Raw genomic sequence first — 18,812 nt, forward strand, 5'->3', positions numbered from 1 at the left:
CATATTCTCATGTGTGCTAACCCTGACATGAAAATATGAATATTTTACATTCCAATTCCATAGCAGAAAATGCTTTATTTATTCATAATTACATATTTCTACATATATCAGGTGTTTTTTTGATAAAATATATATTTATACCTATATGTATTTATATATACTGTATATATATATTATATATATATATATATATATATATATATATATATATATATATATATATATATATACAGGGATAGGCAAGGTGTCCGCCCACAGACACTGGTGTCCATGACTAGCCCTTGCAGTGTCCGCCACAACCTTAGTATATCTTTTCTTTCTGATTAAATAATAGGAATACAAAAAATATGTAGTGTGAATAAAGTTAGTGGCTTGTCGAGAGACTGCTAGCGATATTGGGTGATAAGTTATGGAATAAATAAAGCCTGAGTGAAATACTGGATGTGTATCTGCATTTGTATAACACCCAGCATTATACAAAGACACAGTAGTGACACTGGGACATGGGTATAGCCAGACAAGGGCTGGTTATAGAATCAGTGGTATCTGCATCAGTAAAATAACACCCAGCACTATATAATGACACAGTAGTGACACTGGCACATGGGTATAGCCAGAGGAGGGCTGGTTATAGAATCAGTGGTATCTGCATCAGTATAACAACTCCCAGCGCTATATAATGACACAGTAGTGACACTGGCACATGCGTATAGCCAGAGGAGGGCTGGTTATAGAATCAGTGGTATCTGCATCAGTATAATAACACCCAGCACTATATAATGACACAGTAGTGACACTGGCACATGCGTATAGCCAGAGGAGGGCTGGTTATAGAATCAGTGGTATCTGCATCAGTATAATAACACCCAGCACTATATAATGACACAGTAGTGACACTGGCTCATGGGTATAGCCAGAGGAGGGCTGGTTATAGGATCAGTGGTATCTGCATCAGTATAACAACACGCAGCGCTATATAATGACACAGTAGTGACACTGGCACATGTGTATAGCCAGACATGGGCTGGTTATAGGGTCAGTGGTATCTCCATCCATATAATAACACCCAGCGCTATATAATGACACAGTAGTGACACTGGCACATGGGTATAGCCAGAGGAGGGCTGGTTATAGGATCAGTGGTATCTGCATCAGTATAACAACTCCCAGCACTATATAATGACACAGTAGTGACATTGAGGCCCATTTATCAAGCTCCATATGGAGCTTGTGGGCCCATGTTTCTGGCGAGTCTTCAGACTCGCCAGAAACAGCAGTTATGAAGCAGCGGTCTAAAGACCGCTGCTTCATAACCCTGTCCACCTGCTTTGAGCAGACGGACAGGAATCGCCACAATTCAACCCGATTGAGTACAATCGGGTTGATTGACACCTTCCTGCTGGCAGCCCATTGGCCGCGAGTCTGCAGTGGGTGGTGTTGCACCAGCAGCTCTTGTGAACTGCTGGTGCAATGCTGAATATGTAGAGCGTATTGCTCTCCGCATTCAGCGAGGTCTTGTGGACCTGATCCGCACTGTCGGATCAGGTCCGCATTACCTTTGATACATAGGCCCCACTGGCTCATGGGTATAGCCAGAGGAGGGCTGGTTATAGGATCGGTGGTATTTGCATCAGTATAATAACACCAAGCACTATAAAACAATGTTTTTAATTTCAAATGTACCTTGGTGTCCTTCACTAAGGTCTGTACTTTGGAAAATGTCCGCCACAGCCTTTGTCTGTGCCTATAAATATATATATATGTACATTTTTTTGTTCTTTTGACCTCTGTTGATATTAGAGCAGTGAGATGAAGATACACAAAATATAAAATGTCATGTTTTACAATAGAGTTTAAAGTATAATCACAATTACCATCTTGCAGCATTCTGGTAGGAGGTGAAGTTGTGTTCTGCAGTGGGGGATGTCAAGCCATCGTAGATACTGGTACTTCCATGATCACAGGCCCACCAAGTGATATCATTCAACTTCAAAATGCAATTGGAGCCACAGATTCAGATGGGGAGGTAAGAACTGAGAAATACTATCTTGTATTAGGTACCATATTCCTGCTGTTTCCATCTGTACTAATATTGAACATTTTAGCTTTTTCAGTTAAGGGCCAGATTACGAGTGGCACACTAGCAGCAACGGAATATGTGCCTTGTTTGCCCAGGCCAAAATACGCCCCTGGCAAGATTACAAGTCGCGCCGCAAATCAGTTGCAAAAACTCTGTGCACATTATGGCTTTTTCGTATTTGGGGTTGCACAACTATTTCAAGTTGCAATATAACTTATTTGGTGCGCGTGTTAAGCCACATAATCCAAACAGCCAAATCGCGTGCACGTTCACATATTCCTTATAGAAGTCAATGGAGAAGACAAATAGAAAAAATAAAAAGTAAAACCCTAATCTGTTGCACAAAGCCCATGAAGTACTCTCCTCCAAAAATGTACATGAAAATGCGAATATTTCCTATTTCGAAAATGTTTTTATAACGGAATATGTTCTATTTATTTATAAATAAATACTTCTCTATGTATGTGATAATTTATGGACTGATATATCTATTTGTGAAATAAGAATGATAAAGAGAGGCGCCTCATGTGCAGATCAGATGGTCTTGTATCTGGATAATGTGCACCAAAAGTATCACAGGTACTCACACTTGGTGAAAGCACCCAGTTGTTCTTATAGATGCAGACTGATATCTTACAGTGTATCAGCTCACCAATTAAATACAATTTTTAAACTAGTAGTTGCCTGCTTGTTCAATACAGCATACTAATATTGGTGTTCTATCCTGACATCCGATACTGTTCCTGCGATGCGGGAGGTGGTGAGCTGATACACTGTAAGATATCAGTCTGCATCTATAAGAACAACTGGGTGCTTTCACCAAATGTGAGTACCCTGTGTTACTTTTGGTGCACATTATCCAGATACAAGACCATATGATCTGCACATGAGGCGCCTCTTTTTATCATTCTTATTTTACAAGTAGATATTTAAGTCCAAAAATCATCACATATATAGAGAAGTATTTATTTATAAATAAATAGAACATATTCCGTTATAAAAACATTTTCGCAATAGGAAATATTCGCATTTGCATGTATATTTTTGGAGAAGAGTACTTCATGGGCTTTGTGCAACAGATTAGAGTTTTACTTTTTATTTTTTCTATTTGTCTTCTCCATTGACTTCTATGAGGAATATGTGAACGTGCACGCGATTTGGCTGTTTGGATTATGCGGCTTAACGCGCGCACCAAATAAGTTATATTGCAACTTGAAATAGTTGTGCAAACCCAAATACGAAAAAGCCATAATGTGCGCAGAGTTTTTGCAACTGATTTGCGGCGCGACTTGTAATCTTGCCAGGGGCGTATTTTGGCCTGGGCAAACAAGGCACTTGGCTAGGGCAGCAGATTGGAGGCGGGCAGCACATTTTTGTGTCTATATTTTTAAGAAGTATTATACAGGTATATAATGGGGGATTTTGCCCAAGAAGCTTTCATTCAAGGGGGGTAAAATAAGAAAGTGCCCATCAGTTTAGAGGTAACTCGGAAGCTTTCATTTATTTAGCTAACTATTGCCTTTAGTTCTGTTGGCTTTCAGCACTCAGTATTGTGTTTATAGAAGTATTATTTCAAGAAATCTGTGTTTGTTTGTTTTTTATGTATGCTGCAGCAATAGATAGATGTTTGTGTGTGTGCACGCGTGACATGTGTATAATTCTGTGTGTGTATGTGTCTGTGATAATGTGTATGTGTGTGTTCCTGTGAATGTGTGTATGCATGTGATTTGCAAGCCCTGGTGAACATTTAATTTGGAAATGCCATGAAAAATAAAATTAAAAAAATTCACGTTACTCCGTGAGCAAAAAATATTATGGCCAAAAAAGGGCCTAAAACCTGGGGGGCAGTAGAATTTTCAGTGCCTAGGGCAGCACAAAACCTAAATATGCTACTGAATCTTGCCAATAGTTTGGACATCTCACCATCATGTTAAACAGTGTGTCTCTTTATCTTTAGTATGTTGTGGAGTGCAGTAATCTCAATGTGATGCCTGCAGTGACATTTACAATCAATGGTGTTGGATATACATTGACGGCTGAGCAGTACACACTCATGGTAAGTTTATAATCTAGAACTAGCAAAAGCTCTAAACTCCTGTAATTTAAATAGCTGCTTGCAATAGGAACCTTTTTTAAAGGGATATTAAATCCAACATTTTTATTTAATGATTCAGATAGAGCATGCAATTTTAAGCAACTTTCTAATTGACTCGTATTATAGATTTTTCTTCGTTCTTTTGCTATCTTTTTAAATAAAATCAGGAGCCAATCCATTTTTTATTCAGAACCTGGGTAGCACTTGCCTATTGGTTGGGTGAATGTATTCATAAATAAGCAAGCACTATCCAGGGTGCTGAACCTAAAATGGACCAGCTTCTAAGCTTTTCATCCCTGCTTTTTAAATAAAGATAGCAAGAGAATGAGTAAAAAATTATAATAAGAGTAAATTAGAAAGTTGCTTAAAATTACATGCTCTATCTGAATCATTAAAGAAAAAAAATGGGTTTAGTGTCCCTTTAATGAGGCTCTCTGGCTCCCATTTAAAAAAATAAAATAAAACAAATTCACTTTTACCAAAATACAACAATGGCAAAGATGTATAAGATGTATAAGAACAGCTCAGTAGAACAGTGGCTCTGACACCAATCAATAGGGTTTCTTGAGGAAACCTCTACTGTCTTCTAACACAAATTATGGATTATAGTGTTACCAAAAAAAACCTGAATCACTTATTAAATGATGCTAAATTCATCTTTTGACGCCATCTTTTGTTCCTTGGATATACAGTATATATATATATATATATATATATATATATATATATATAATAAAAAGAGCTTCCAGTGGATGATAGTTTAAACCAGCTATTTATTCTCAGAATTCAGAAATTATTGAAAAACAATTTTCAATAGCCAAACTCAACACACCACTTGCCATGCTTGTTATAGAAGAAAGCACAGCTAGCCATGATCATTATTTTTGTAAAAAAACTTTACTTGTTTAGCAGTTCATAATCTGATATTTTAGAAGCAAATTTAGAGAAAGATTTTTAGCGGGGTTAGCCTTGGGAAGTTAGCAGTGTGCATTTCCAGTGTTAAGAATAAGAAATCTCACAACTTTTGAAAATTATATGAAAAGTGTGAACAATAGTAATAAAAGTATATTGCAAAGATGTTTTGCTACCCATAAACATTTTATATTAAAATCTCAAGGCGTTTAAGTGCAGTTGATGGTCTATGAGTACTTTGTCAATGAGGATCAGGGCAGTAAGGGGTTGATACCACATTGCTGTGGGGGATTTAATAACGTCAATGTGGGACAGCTAGTGGTTTGTGGATCAGATAATCCCCACAAATATTTAAAAATAATGATGGTAGCTTATAGGTACCATTGCTTATTGGGGCAGGGGTCAGAAGATACTTAGCAGCTGTAAACAGAACTAGCTGTAAACAACGTGACACACAATCAATTGATCTGCATTATCATATAGCTGAAGAAGTGAAGCCACTTGATAAAAAATCTGCTTTCTCTGTATTTATTAGCTGTTCCTCTTTAATGGTAATGCCATATAATTTAGTCTATAATTGAGAATTCAGCTTGTTCTTTATTTATATACAAAAAAAGCAGAAAATTGTTTTTTTTCTCTCATTGCTACATCACATGTTTTTTGGTGTGACACATTAAGAGGTTTTGCTCCTGGCCAGTTTTATCATGTTGCATAAAACTAGAATCAAAATAAGCCACCAAAAAACAAAAACAGAACAAAAAGTGTCTACTATAACAATGAAGTGCAAAACCCCCCACCAAAAACAAGTCAATTAACGGAAAGGAGTAAAATGGCTATATAATTGTCATAGGACTAGGTTATGAGTGGCGCTCTAACTGTTGTGGAAAGCAATATCGGGTTCATTGTGGGTGATGCGCGCGTCGGGACTCGGAAGTAGTGCACATATTACAAGTTAAAAGTAAACTTGTTCCCTTGAACGCAATTGAATTTAACGTGCGTCGGGTTAGCGAGATTTCAGAGCTCGAATAAAAAGTTGCACAAAAAAACATCAACAATACAATTAAAAGTACGGTTACACTGATATTAACACTATCTAATAAAAAACATTTTTGTAAAACATTTAAAAAATCAACATAAATTATTAAAAATTAATAAACATACTGTAAAATATATAGATATGTTTTATGGATTATTTAGAATATTTTACAGTATGTTTAATAATTTTATGTTTTATACTTTATATGCCTATGCTCTTTACATAGAAAATAATGTACTTCTTTTTAAGTGTGTGATAAAAATAGCCTCATCTTAGAAACAAAATTAGAAACAAAAATAGCCTCATCGTCTCAGTACCCTTTAAAGGCTATGTGAGTCGCCCTGAATGTTTTTACAATGCTGCTATGGTGGTGGTGGGTTGCAAAAATGTTAATAATTACAATGTCCTGTCAATATTAATATCAATATGAATTTATACCCTATTTTAAAGCAAATAGATAGTGAGTGACATAATTACCATTTTTCACCAACTACTTTATATCTTCTTACTAAAATATATTTTCCTTCTTATGACAAGTCACAAATGTGTGACATTTTAATTGGTAGAGAAGAGGATAGCACAGTTTGTTCTTATAAGAATTATAGTACACTATACAGCTGATGAATTATTCACCATGTGACCTGTAGAGGGTAGTGTTGCCATCATCCGAAAACAATTTCTTTTGCGTAGGGATTACACTTGCGCAAGAGACGTTTCAGCTCATTCTCCCTTTAATTACTATAAATCTAATGGGTTTAAGAAATGCAATGTTCATACTGAGCACATTATATTTCGAGACTCATGTGATTTCTCTTTTGAAACATCAATCCTCGGATACGTATTTAGTTTTAAAAGAGAGAGGCACATTCAGAACCCTCCTGCACTTTTCATATTAAAGGGACAGTCTACCATAGAATTGTTATTGTTTTAAAAGATAGATAATCCCTTTATTACCCATTCCCCAGTTTTGCATAACCAACACAGTTATATTAATGTACTTTTTACCTCTGTGATTACCTTGTATCTAGGAACCTTCTTCCAGCCCCCTGATCACATGACTGTGACTGTTTATTATCTATTGTCTTAAATTTAGCATTGTTTTGTGCTAAATCTTAAATAACTCCCTGTGCCTGAACAGAGTGTTATCTATGTGCCCCACGTGTACTTTCTGTCTCTTTGTGTTGAAAAGAGATTTAAAAAGCATGTGATAAGAGGCTGCCCTCAAAGGCTTAGAAATTAGCATATGAGCCTACCTATGTTTAGTTTAAACTAAGAATACCAAGAGAAAAAAGCAAATTTGATGATAAAAGTAAATTGGAAAGTTGATTAAAATTAAAAGTCCTATCTGAATAATGAAAGTTTAATTTATACTAGACTGTCCCTTTAACAGCATGAAATACTGGGCCCCGATTACATGTGGAGCGGTATTTTATGCTCCCGCTTGTGCGCTAACTACTCTAGAAGTAAGCTTTCCCTGCATGTTGGGTAGCACTCGTATTACAAGTTGAAAATAAAAAGTTTTTGCTCTTGCGTTAATACGATGGGGTAGATTTACCAAGTCTGTCCGACATGATACGCTGTAGCATATCATGTCCGACAGACATTGCTGAATGCCGACAGCATATGCTATCGGCATTTATCATGACACAAGCAGTTCACCAGAACTTCTTGTGCAATGCCGCTCCCTGCAGATTTGCGGCCAATGGGCCGCTAGCAGGGGGTGTCAATCAGCCTGATCTTATAGGCCATTCGGCCCTTGTTAAATCTACCCCTATGTGTGCTAAAATTGGAATATCGCAAACGCCTTAACATTTACCCCCATAGAAGTCAATAGAGCAAAAAAAGTGGAAAAAATACCTTACTTGCGCGCACATTCAATAGCATTTCCTCAAGAGTGCTACACCAACATGAAAATGTAAATTGTTCACATTCCAATGTTCTTCATGTAGCAGAATATGTTTGATTTATTCATAAATACATATTTCTACATATATCTGATGGTATTTTGGTATAATATATATCTATACCTATATATATATATATATATATATATATATATATATATATATAGGTATAGATGTATACAGATATATATATATAAGAATATCTTATTGGAAAACAAAATATTTACAGTACAAACATAGTTAAACACTTTATTAAATATGAATATTGCATAAATATGATTTTTTATGTTTTCATGTATTTGACTGCAAATGGCTCCAATGCACTTCTATATATGTCTTTATATGTATACATATATATTTATGCGTTTATATGTTTGTAAATACATATATACACATATAAATACATATGCACACACATATAAACACACACACATATATCTATATATACTGTACATACACGTTTAGAGATGCACTGTGCATGTATGTATCTCAATGTTAAAGCCCTTTGCCTGCTTTTTTTTTCTAACACCTGAGACCTCATATCTTTGAGCCCTTATAACTTTTTTTGTGCAATTTTTTAAAAATAATTTTTACTAGATGGTGGAACTGTATTTTCAATGTATTTGTTATGTGTTTTGTGTCACTTTTTTGTTTTGTTAAACATTTAACCAGAGCTCTGAGGTTGCGTTATCCCGACGCTCATTAACTTCAATCGCACTCAAGCGATTGCATTTACTTTCAACTTGTAATACGAGTGCTACATCTGACGCGAGCAAACAGCCACGATAAACCTGATATCGCTTGTGCGTAACTGTTAGTGCCACTTGTTATACGACCCACATGAAACTCCTCATACATGTTTAAGGCTGGTTGAGTTGAGGGCTCATTTAATGTTTGTACCAATTTCAGACTTCAGATATTTGAATTACATAACCTATGTCCTTTTACGCAGATAAATACAAGGGCTTTAAAAATGGTTTGGGTGTTACATACTATATAATTTATACTAAAAGCTATATATTTATATGGAAGTCAATGGAAGGTAAGATTTTAAAGTCTGTTTAATTAAGGTGATGAGGGGTCAAAGCATTATTCAATTTTATTTAAACGGAAGGTAAAGTCAAACTTAAATGCTCATGATTCAGATAGAAAATGCAATTTTAAACAACTTTCCAATTTACTTCTACTTTTTTTTACTTCTATTGACACATTTGCTTTGCTCTCTTGGTATCCTTTGTTGAAGAATAAGTCTGGGTAGGTTCATAGGATCTAAGGAGCGTGCACGTGCCTTTAGAACTCCATGGCAGCAATGTTTTGCAATATTGTTTCTAGCAGTGTTATACATTGTTGCAAAGATCAATTTTCATTGAAAAATAATCAGATTTGTTACAGTATTATAATTTCATCAGAAAAATGAATATGTATTAGCGATATCTTGGTTTTCAACTGGCTTGAATATTGGGAACTAATTGCATAAGATAATGCTCGCCACTAAAAGCTGAATTTATGAGTAGCTTTTATTGACATTTTTAACTCAAGATATGCTCTAATCCACAAGAGCATGTAATTTTAACACTAGCGACTATGTAATGCATTGGTTTTAACTCCTGCAAATCACAGTTAATGTCCCAGGACATTGCTGGCCCTAAACGTAAACTGCAGCTGATCCAATCAGTAGCGCTAGTCACACAGGTGGGTTGTATATAGCTATGCTGATTGGATCAGAGCCAGTTTCTAACGGATTAGAGCATATGATTTTAACACTATGGCCCCAAGTTATCAAGGTCTGTCGGACCTGATCCGACAGTGCGGATCAGGTCCAACAGACCTTGCAGAATACGGCGAGCAATGCAGAAAATTGCTCGCCGTATTCAGCATTGCACCAGCAGCTCACAAGAGCTGCTGGTGCAACGCCGTCCCCTGCAGACTCATGGCCAATCGGCCACCATCAGGGGGCTGTCAATCAACCCGATCGTACTCGTTGATTTCCGGCGATGTCTGCCCACCTGCTCAGAGCAGACGGACAGGTTATGGAGCAGCGGCCTTTGTGACCGCTGCTTCATAACTGCTTGTTTCTGGCGAGTCTGAAGACTCGCCAGAAACAGGGGCCATCAAGCTCCATTCGGAGCTTGTTAAATAGAGGCCTATGACCTCCATTACATATGCAGCGTCGCCCGCAAAATCCTCCGCCGCCAGATTTTACGCGATTTTGGTATTACATATACGGCGTAGCATACAAGTTACGCGCGTATATTTCACCCGTCGCCCGCAATTATTACTCCCATAAGCTAACATAGAACCGCGTCGCAAATCGGTATCCAATATCCAGCGCAAGGACTTACGTGGTGAAAATGGAGAAATCTTACTCCATTTTTACCTCACCATAAAAGGCAGCCGCAGCAAGCCTTGTGCTGAGTATGGGAGCACCGTAACTCCCGAAAATGCATGTAAAAGTAAACTAACACCTAACGCATGCGCAATGTTTATCTACCTGTCAACCGCAATCCCCCACCGCAATAACTAATAAAGTCTATTAACCCCTATATCCGCCATCAAACCCACACCGCAAGTAATAACTAAATTGTTAACCCCTAAACCACCATAGCCTATAACGCAATTAACCTATTCAAGTATTAACCCCTAAACCGCCATATCCCACATAGCCTATTAAATGTATTAACCCCTAATCTGCCGCCGCCAACGTCGCCGCCACTATAATAAAGTTATTAACCCCTAATTCTAAATCTAACCTTAACCCTAACACCCCCCTAACTTAAATATTATTTAAATAAATCTAAATAAATTTACTATTATTAACTAAATTATTCCTATTTAAAACTAAATACTTACCTATAAAATAAACCCTAAGATAGCTACAATATAATTAATAATTACACTGTAGTTATTTTAGGATTTATTTTTATTTTACAGGCAACTTTGTATTTATTTTAACTAGGTACAATAGTTATTAAATAGTTGTTAACTATTTAATAGCTACCTAGTTAAAATAAAGACAAATTTACCTGTAAAATAACCTAAGTTACAATTACACCTAACACTACACTATCATTAAATAAATTAAATTAATTTAATTAACTACAATTACCTAAAATTAAATACAATAAAATAAAATAAACTAAAGTACAAAAAAACAAACACTATTTAACTATGTAATAGCTACCTAGTTAAAATAAAGACAAATTTACCTGTAAAATAAATCCTAACCTAAGTTACAATTACACCTAACACTACACTATCATTAAATAAATTAAATTAATTAAATACAATTACCTAAAATTAAATACAATTAAATAAAATAAAGTACAAAAAAAACAAAACACTAAATTACAGAAAATAAAAAAAATTACAAGAAGTTTAAACTAATTACACCTAATCTAAGCCCCCTAATAAAATAAAAAAGCCCCCCAAAATAATAAAATTCCCTACCCTAGACTAAATTACAAATAGCCCTTAAAAGGGCTTTTTGCGGGGCATTGCCCCAAAGTAATCAGCTCTTTTACCTGTAAAAAAAGAAATACAACCCCCCCAACATTAAAACTCACCACCCACACACCCAACCTTACTCTAAAACCCACCCAATCCCCCCTTAAAAAAACCTAACACTAACCCCTTTAAGATCACCCTACCTTGAGCCGTCTTCATCCAGCCGGGCAGAAGTCTTCATCCGATCCGGGCAGAAGTCTTCATCGAATCCGGGCAGAAGAGGCCCTCCAGACGGGCAGAAGTCTTCATCCAAGTGGCATCTTCTATCTTCTTCCATCCGACGAGGAGCGGCTCCATCTAGAAGACATCCGACGCGGAGCATCCTCTTCGTTCGACGTCCAACTGAAGAATGAAGGTTCCTTTAAATGACGTCATCCAAGATGGCGTCCCTTCAATTCCGATTGGCTGATAGAATTCTATCAGCCAATCGGAATTAAGGTAGGAAAAATCATATTGGCTGATGCAATCAGCCAATAGGATTGAAGTTCAATCCGATTGGCTGATCCAATTAGCCAATAGGATTGACCTTGCATTCTATTGGCTGTTCCAATCAGCCAATAGAATGCGAGCTCAATCCTATTGGCTGATTGCATCAGCCAATAGGATTTTTCCTACCTTAATTCTGATTGGCTGATAGAATTCTATCAGCCAATCGGAATTGAAGGGACGCCATCTTGGATGACGTCACTTAAAGGAACCTTCATTCTTCAGTTGGACGTCGAACGAAGAGGATGCTCCGCGTCGGATGTCTTCAAGATGGACCCGCTCCTCATCGGATGGAAGAAGATAGAAGATGCCGCTTGGATGAAGACTTCTGCCCATCTGGAGGACCTCTTCTGCCCGGATTCGATGAAGACTTCTGCCTGGATTGGATGAAGACTTCTGCCCGGCTGGGTGAAGACAGCTCAAGTAGGGTGATCTTCAAGGGGTTAATGTTAGGTTTTTTAAAGGGGGGATTGGGTGGGTTTTAGAGTAAGGTTGCGTGTGTGGGTGGTGGGTTTTAATGTTGGGGGGGGTTGTATTTCTTTTTTTACAGGTAAAAGAGCTGATTACTTTGGGGCAATGCCCCGCAAAAAGCCCTTTTAAGGGCTATTTGTAATTTAGTATAGGGAAGGGAATTTTATTATTTTGGGGGGCTTTTTTATTTTATTAGGGGACTTAGATTAGGTGTAATTAGTTTAAACTTCTTGTAATTTTTTTAATTTTCTGTAATTTAGTGTTTTGCTTTTTTTGTACTTTATTTTATTTAATTGTATTTAATTTTAGGTAATTGTATTTAATTAATTTAATTTATTTAATGATAGTGTAGTGTTAGGTGTAATTGTAACTTAGGTTAGGATTTATTTTACAGGTAAATTTGTCTTTATTTTAACTAGGTAGCTATTAAATAGTTAATAACTATTCAATAACTATTGTACCTAGTTAAAATAAATACAAATTTGCCTGTAAAATAAAAATAAATCCTAAAATAGCTACAATGTAATTATTAATTACATTGTAGCTATATTAGGGTTTATTTTATAGGTAAGTATTTATTTTTAAATAGGAATAATTTAGTTAATAACAGTAAATTTATTTAAATTTATTTAAATAATATTTAAGTTAGGGGGGTGTTAGGGTTAGACTTAGGTTTAGGGGTTAATAACTTTATTATAGTGGCGGCGACGTTGGCGGCGGCAGATTAGGGGTTAATACATTTAATAGGCTATGTGGGCTATGGCGGTTTAGGAGTTAATACTTGAATAGGTTAATTGCGTTGTAGGCTATGGCGGTTTAGGGGTTAATAATTTAGTTATTACTTGTGGTGTGGGTTTGATGGCGGATATAGGGGTTAATAGTTTAAATAGGCATATTGCCTTGTGGGGGGTTGTCGGTCTAGGGGTTAATACATTTAATATTAGTAATGAGAGGGGGGATTGCGGATATAGGGTTTTTACATGTTGGGCTTATTTTTGGGATGCGTGTTAGACTTTTACGGGAGATTTTTTATTTTCTTTACTTTTCTTAGGCGCCGGCAGTTTCTAAAGTGCCGTAAGTCACTGGCGACTCCAGAAATTTGTATTTACTCACATTTCTGGACATCGCTAGTTTATCCGACTTATGGCACTTTATGAACTGCCGGCGGGGTTTATGTAATACCCCGATGTGCGAGGTGAAATTACGGGCGGTGCAGGTTCCCACGCTTGCGCCGAAACCTGCGCTGTATATTTGATCGCACCCCTTAATGGCGCTTTAACAAATAATTTTACTGCCTTTTTAGATCACATTATATGTCATGACTCACATTGGTTCTACTGTTTAAAAGACCACAAAAAGAGAAGTTAAAAAGTAACAAAACATCTCTATTTTGTCTTTATAGCTTGAAGTATTCTCTTAGGAGAGACGGCTGATGTATGCTAGAAACTATAAATTAAAGGGACATAAAACTGATAGAAGAAAATGCTCTAATGTGTTTTAATTGCAGTATTGTTCTCCTAAAGCTATAAGTATGAGATCAATTCCAATCATTCTGATTTTTTCCCCCAATATTGAAAAAATGGGAATAGTTATTGTTATTTTTTGTTTTGTTAACAAGGTGATCACAATCTTTCCGAGATTATTAACTCCCACAAAATATTATCTTCATTTCCCCACAACAGTATTCAGAACTAGACATGTGTATGTTTCGTGTACACAGCGAATATGGTAGCGGACAGCAGCATTTGGCTTTTTTCGGTGCTGGATTTATTTGTGTGAAAGTGCAACACACAAGGTCTGTGCAAATCTATATCTTTGTGTGTTGCACTTTCACAAGAAGGAATATGGCGCCGAAAAAAAAAGCTGAATGTCGCTGCCGTTGCCATATTCTGCACTCATTACAGAAATAAGAAACAAAGCACATATCTACTCTGAACTGTCAATAATGAGTACTGATCACAGAAATCCAATATAGGTTAATGAAGTTTGTGTGTGTTTCACAATTGGATAGAGTAGTGTTTATGATGTGTTAAACTTTGTATATGGGCATGATTTGTAATACTGGGTAATGTGTTTTAAACGTTTTAATATTTTCAAGGTATATTTTAAATTAATATGTAATTATTTAAGAAAATCTTGTTTTCTATTTTGATAAGATTTTCATATAAAATCAAGAACACAGCAGTAAATTTATTTCCATGAGAAGAAAGAAACGGCAACTTCTTCTCATCTTCTAAAACGAGTCCACACAATCGTAAATCACTGACTAATTTGAAAATAGTTCCAAACCTCACTGTACAGAAGTAGTTTTCCCTTTGCTGAATATCTAGAAGATGGTAACACAAGGTCCCGTTAGCTATACGAGATATCAAATATGTTTATTAAATACATATGCAATACAATATACAATTACGATTGCATGTTCATGTAAAACCACTGTATCTTATAAGTAAATGTTTTGTTGCTAAAATAATTTTTTATATTTAATATTTATAATAATAACTCCTTTGATATTTCTGAGAGGGAGAATGAGGGGTACAAAGTATTCTGGATAATTTTCCAACAAGCCGGTATGAAAAAATCTGTTGTCCGGTGTATTGGTGTCTTCTGCCTGTAGCTTGGTGAGCAAAACTTAAAATAACGTCACTATGTGGTTCCCGTAATTCTATTATGAGACCTATGCTCAGATCTTCACTTCATGTGGAAGTATATCAGCTTTATAACTAGCAACAGCCTATACATCACATTATATATTCATGCATATAGTACTGCCTCAGCTGTCACTCCTTAAACATTGGATCTGTCCTTAAACATGCTTGCTATATGAAATCTACTGGGTTGGAGGGATGTAGCATTGGTCTAATCTACTGTTTGGACTCCAGTTTAACAAACCTCAATGAGGAAAGACAAGATGTGCATAGTTCCCAGATGTCCTGTGTATTGTGGGATTGTCATGGTATGTCCTGCTGTCCATCCTACAAGTTTCCATGCATGGCAAATGTCCTGGCTTCAAACATGAATCCAGAGATTATTCAGACCTACCCCAACTCAATCCACAATAGCACACACCCTGTTCATGACACACCCAGCCCCACCATAAAATTAAACCTCTAGAAACTACATATTCTTTTTTTAACCCATAAAACCCCTGCACACCCACTGTGTTCCTTCACTAAATTCACTCTCTCACACACAGTGGGCACATTTTAGCCGAGGGACACTGAAAATGAGACTGAAATAGCCAGCGCACACTTGATTCAAGTTGATTGACTTTTTTTTATTGTAGTCACTTGGCAGGAAGGAGCAGAAACTATCAATAATAATTGTCAGTCAGATAGTGTATCTGAATGAGTCATGTTTTATTTAAAATAAATAAAAAAATTACAGTTCAAGCCACCAGCTTGCACATATGTTTACCAAATGTCTTTCGGCTAAATTACGAGTTTTGCGGTATGAGTGAAAAAGCAGCGTTATGGCTCTTTTTCACTACCACTGGTATTACGAGTTTTGCAGGTTTAGCTGCAGCGCACACTTTTTTGGCCGTAACGCAACGTAACTACCGCAGCTTTCAAAAAGTCCTTTTTCAATGGGACTCCCATAGCGCCGGTATTACGGGTTTGCCTGAGAGGCCAAAAAGTGAACGGTACAGCCAATACCATCAAGATCCATACCGTAAACTGAAAGTTAGTAGTTATGGGTTTTACGCTACAAAGCTGTACCATAAAACTCATAACTAAAGTGCTAAAAAGTACACTAACACCCATAAACTACATATTAACCCCTAAACCGAGGCCCTCCTGCATCACAAACACTAAAATAAAATTATTAACCCCTAATCTGCTCCCCCGGACATCGCCACCACTATAATAAACATATTAACCCCTAAACCGCCGCACTCCCGCATCGCAAACACTAGTTAAATATTATTAACTCCTAATCTGCTGTCCCTAACATTGCCACAACCTACATTACAGTTATTAACCCCTAATCTAGCGCCCCCAAGGTCGCCGCCAACTACATTACACTTATTAACCCCTAATCTGCCGCCCCCAACGTCGCCGCCACTATACTAAAGTTATTAACCCCTAAACCTAACCCTAAGTCTAACCCTAACACCCCCTAACTTTAATGTAATTAAAATAAATCTAAATAAATAAAACCTACTATTAATAACTAAATAATTCCTATTTAAAACGAAATACTTACCTATAAAATAAACCCTAAGCTAGCTACAATATAACTACAGTAATAGTTACATTGTAGCTAGCTTAGGGTTTATTTTTATTTTACAGGCAAGTTTGTATTTATTTTAACTAGGTAGAATAGTTACTAAATAGTTATTAACTATTTACTAACTACCTAGATAAAATAAATACAAATTTACCTGTAAAATAAAACCTCACATCAATGGGGAGAGCCGGCTGAAAAAAAAGCCTAACACCTGCAATAAAGCAGTGTAAAGCTCCGTAACGCAACCCCATTGATTCCTATGGGGAAACAAAAGTTATGTTTACACCTAACACCCTAACATAAACCCTGAGTCTAAACACCCCTAATCTGCCGCCCCCGACGTCGCCGACACCTACATTACACTTATTAACCACTAATCTGCTGCCTCCGACATCGCTGACACCTACATTATACTTATTAACCCCTAATCTGCCGCCCCCGACATCGCCGCCACCTACCTACACTTATTAACCCCTAATCTGCTGTCCCCAATGTCGCCGCCACCTACCTACACTTATTAACCCCTAATCTGCCGCCCCCACCGCAGCGCTGGTATTAGAGTGCGGTATGGAGCACAATTTTGCTTTACGCTGCAATATTGCCTGCTAACACCGGGTTTTTGTAAACCTGCAATACCAGCGCTGTAGGGAGTTGAGCGGTGACAATAACTTGCAAGTTAGTACCGCGCCGCTCATAACGCAAAACTCATAATCTAGCTGTATGTTATGTAACTGACACTGGAAAGATTCACTAAAACTAAGTTTTACCATCAAGTTGATAAGAGGCAAGATCTAAAAGAGATCAGTCTTTTTATATTAACTGAAAGTGTTTGCTCTTACAGTTTGCTGATTAACCAGTAGTCTTGTTGAGTTTTTTTTCTTTATTGCATCTTAAAAAGTGTGTAAAATGTATTGCACATTTCTGTTTTTTTTTTTTTTTTTTTAATGAATGTTACTCCAGTGAAAAGAAATACATTTTTATGTTTTACTTGTGGAGGTGTGTCCATTTTCACCAATAGCTTTGCAGCTCACAAGCTGAGCACAGATGTGTTTGGCAGGGATTGTGCATATCAATATTGCTAATGGTTTTTGTTGTGTTAGTGTCCAAATTGTACATAGTAAATGAGCCATCCTCAACTATCTTATACAGAACTAGTTGTTGTTTCATGAATTTCAGGCTCTAAATATTTTTATGTGTATTCACTTAATGAAAGTTTTCTATGATATTTGTTTGCAACCTAAACACTCTTGCACATTAATATTAAACTCAGAATGTAATCCTTACAAAGCAGTAACTAATAATTAATTCTGTCTGCTTTTGCTGTAAAATACCTTTGAAAATTGTGCTTGTTTCAAACACATCAGAGAGACTGGAGTTTCACCATCATGTTTGAGTAATGTGGCATCCTGATCTTATAACACACTGCACAAAGATTTCTTAGATCAGAGCAGAAGCCCATGTATATCTGTTCGTAACTGGCCACAACAAAAGACACCAGGAACATGTATTTTCAAGGGATGTATGTCTCAACTGCTCTTGAATTGCAAAATTAGTAAATGATTAATAAATTAGTTTAAAATATTTATTTTGTATATAGATAATTTACAATGCAATGGCTGACTGCTTATACCTTCTATACTTAGATAAATATATGAACTTTAATGTTGCTTCATGTAATATGTACTCCAATTCTCTTCTCAGGATGGCCCATACTCCTGCAGTAGTGGTTTCCAGGGTCTTGATATTCAGCCACCAGCTGGCCCCTTGTGGATTCTTGGGGATGTTTTCATTGGACAGTATTACTCTGTATTTGATCGTGGTAATAACAGGGTTGGGCTCGCCCCAGTGGTTCCTTAACCATCAGATTCTTATGAAGTGCAAACCAGACACTACTGGATTTATTCATTCACAAGCCTATGATCCATGTATAATTTTTAAAAATATTAAACCTTTCTTTAACCCCTTTGTTTTCATGTCACGTTTTGAATCTCCTAAAATTATTTTCTATTTATCCACAAAACTCTTTAACTCCAATTCCTTCATTTACCTATTAATACAATGTATCTCTGTAAGTTACTCAAATCATTGCACAAC

At 36.5% G+C, this 18,812-nt stretch overlaps 1 protein-coding gene across 1 annotated transcript in view; it reads left to right on the top strand.

Annotated features, from left to right (window-relative positions):
• Positions 1 to 18,605, top strand: part of CTSE (cathepsin E) — an 85,876-nt gene extending 67,271 nt beyond the window's left edge. Inside the window, exons 7-9 of the mRNA XM_053704668.1 lie at positions 1,885 to 2,026; positions 4,038 to 4,136; positions 18,420 to 18,605. Coding sequence (XP_053560643.1) covers positions 1,885 to 2,026; positions 4,038 to 4,136; positions 18,420 to 18,575 — 397 coding nt within the window. The 3' untranslated portion in view covers positions 18,576 to 18,605. The remainder of the gene's footprint in view (positions 1 to 1,884; positions 2,027 to 4,037; positions 4,137 to 18,419) is intronic.
• Positions 18,606 to 18,812: the final 207 nt, after the last annotated feature.

The sequence above is a fragment of the Bombina bombina genome, chromosome 3 (assembly GCF_027579735.1).
Source record: "Bombina bombina isolate aBomBom1 chromosome 3, aBomBom1.pri, whole genome shotgun sequence".
In the NCBI taxonomy this organism is placed as follows: domain Eukaryota; kingdom Metazoa; phylum Chordata; class Amphibia; order Anura; family Bombinatoridae; genus Bombina; species Bombina bombina.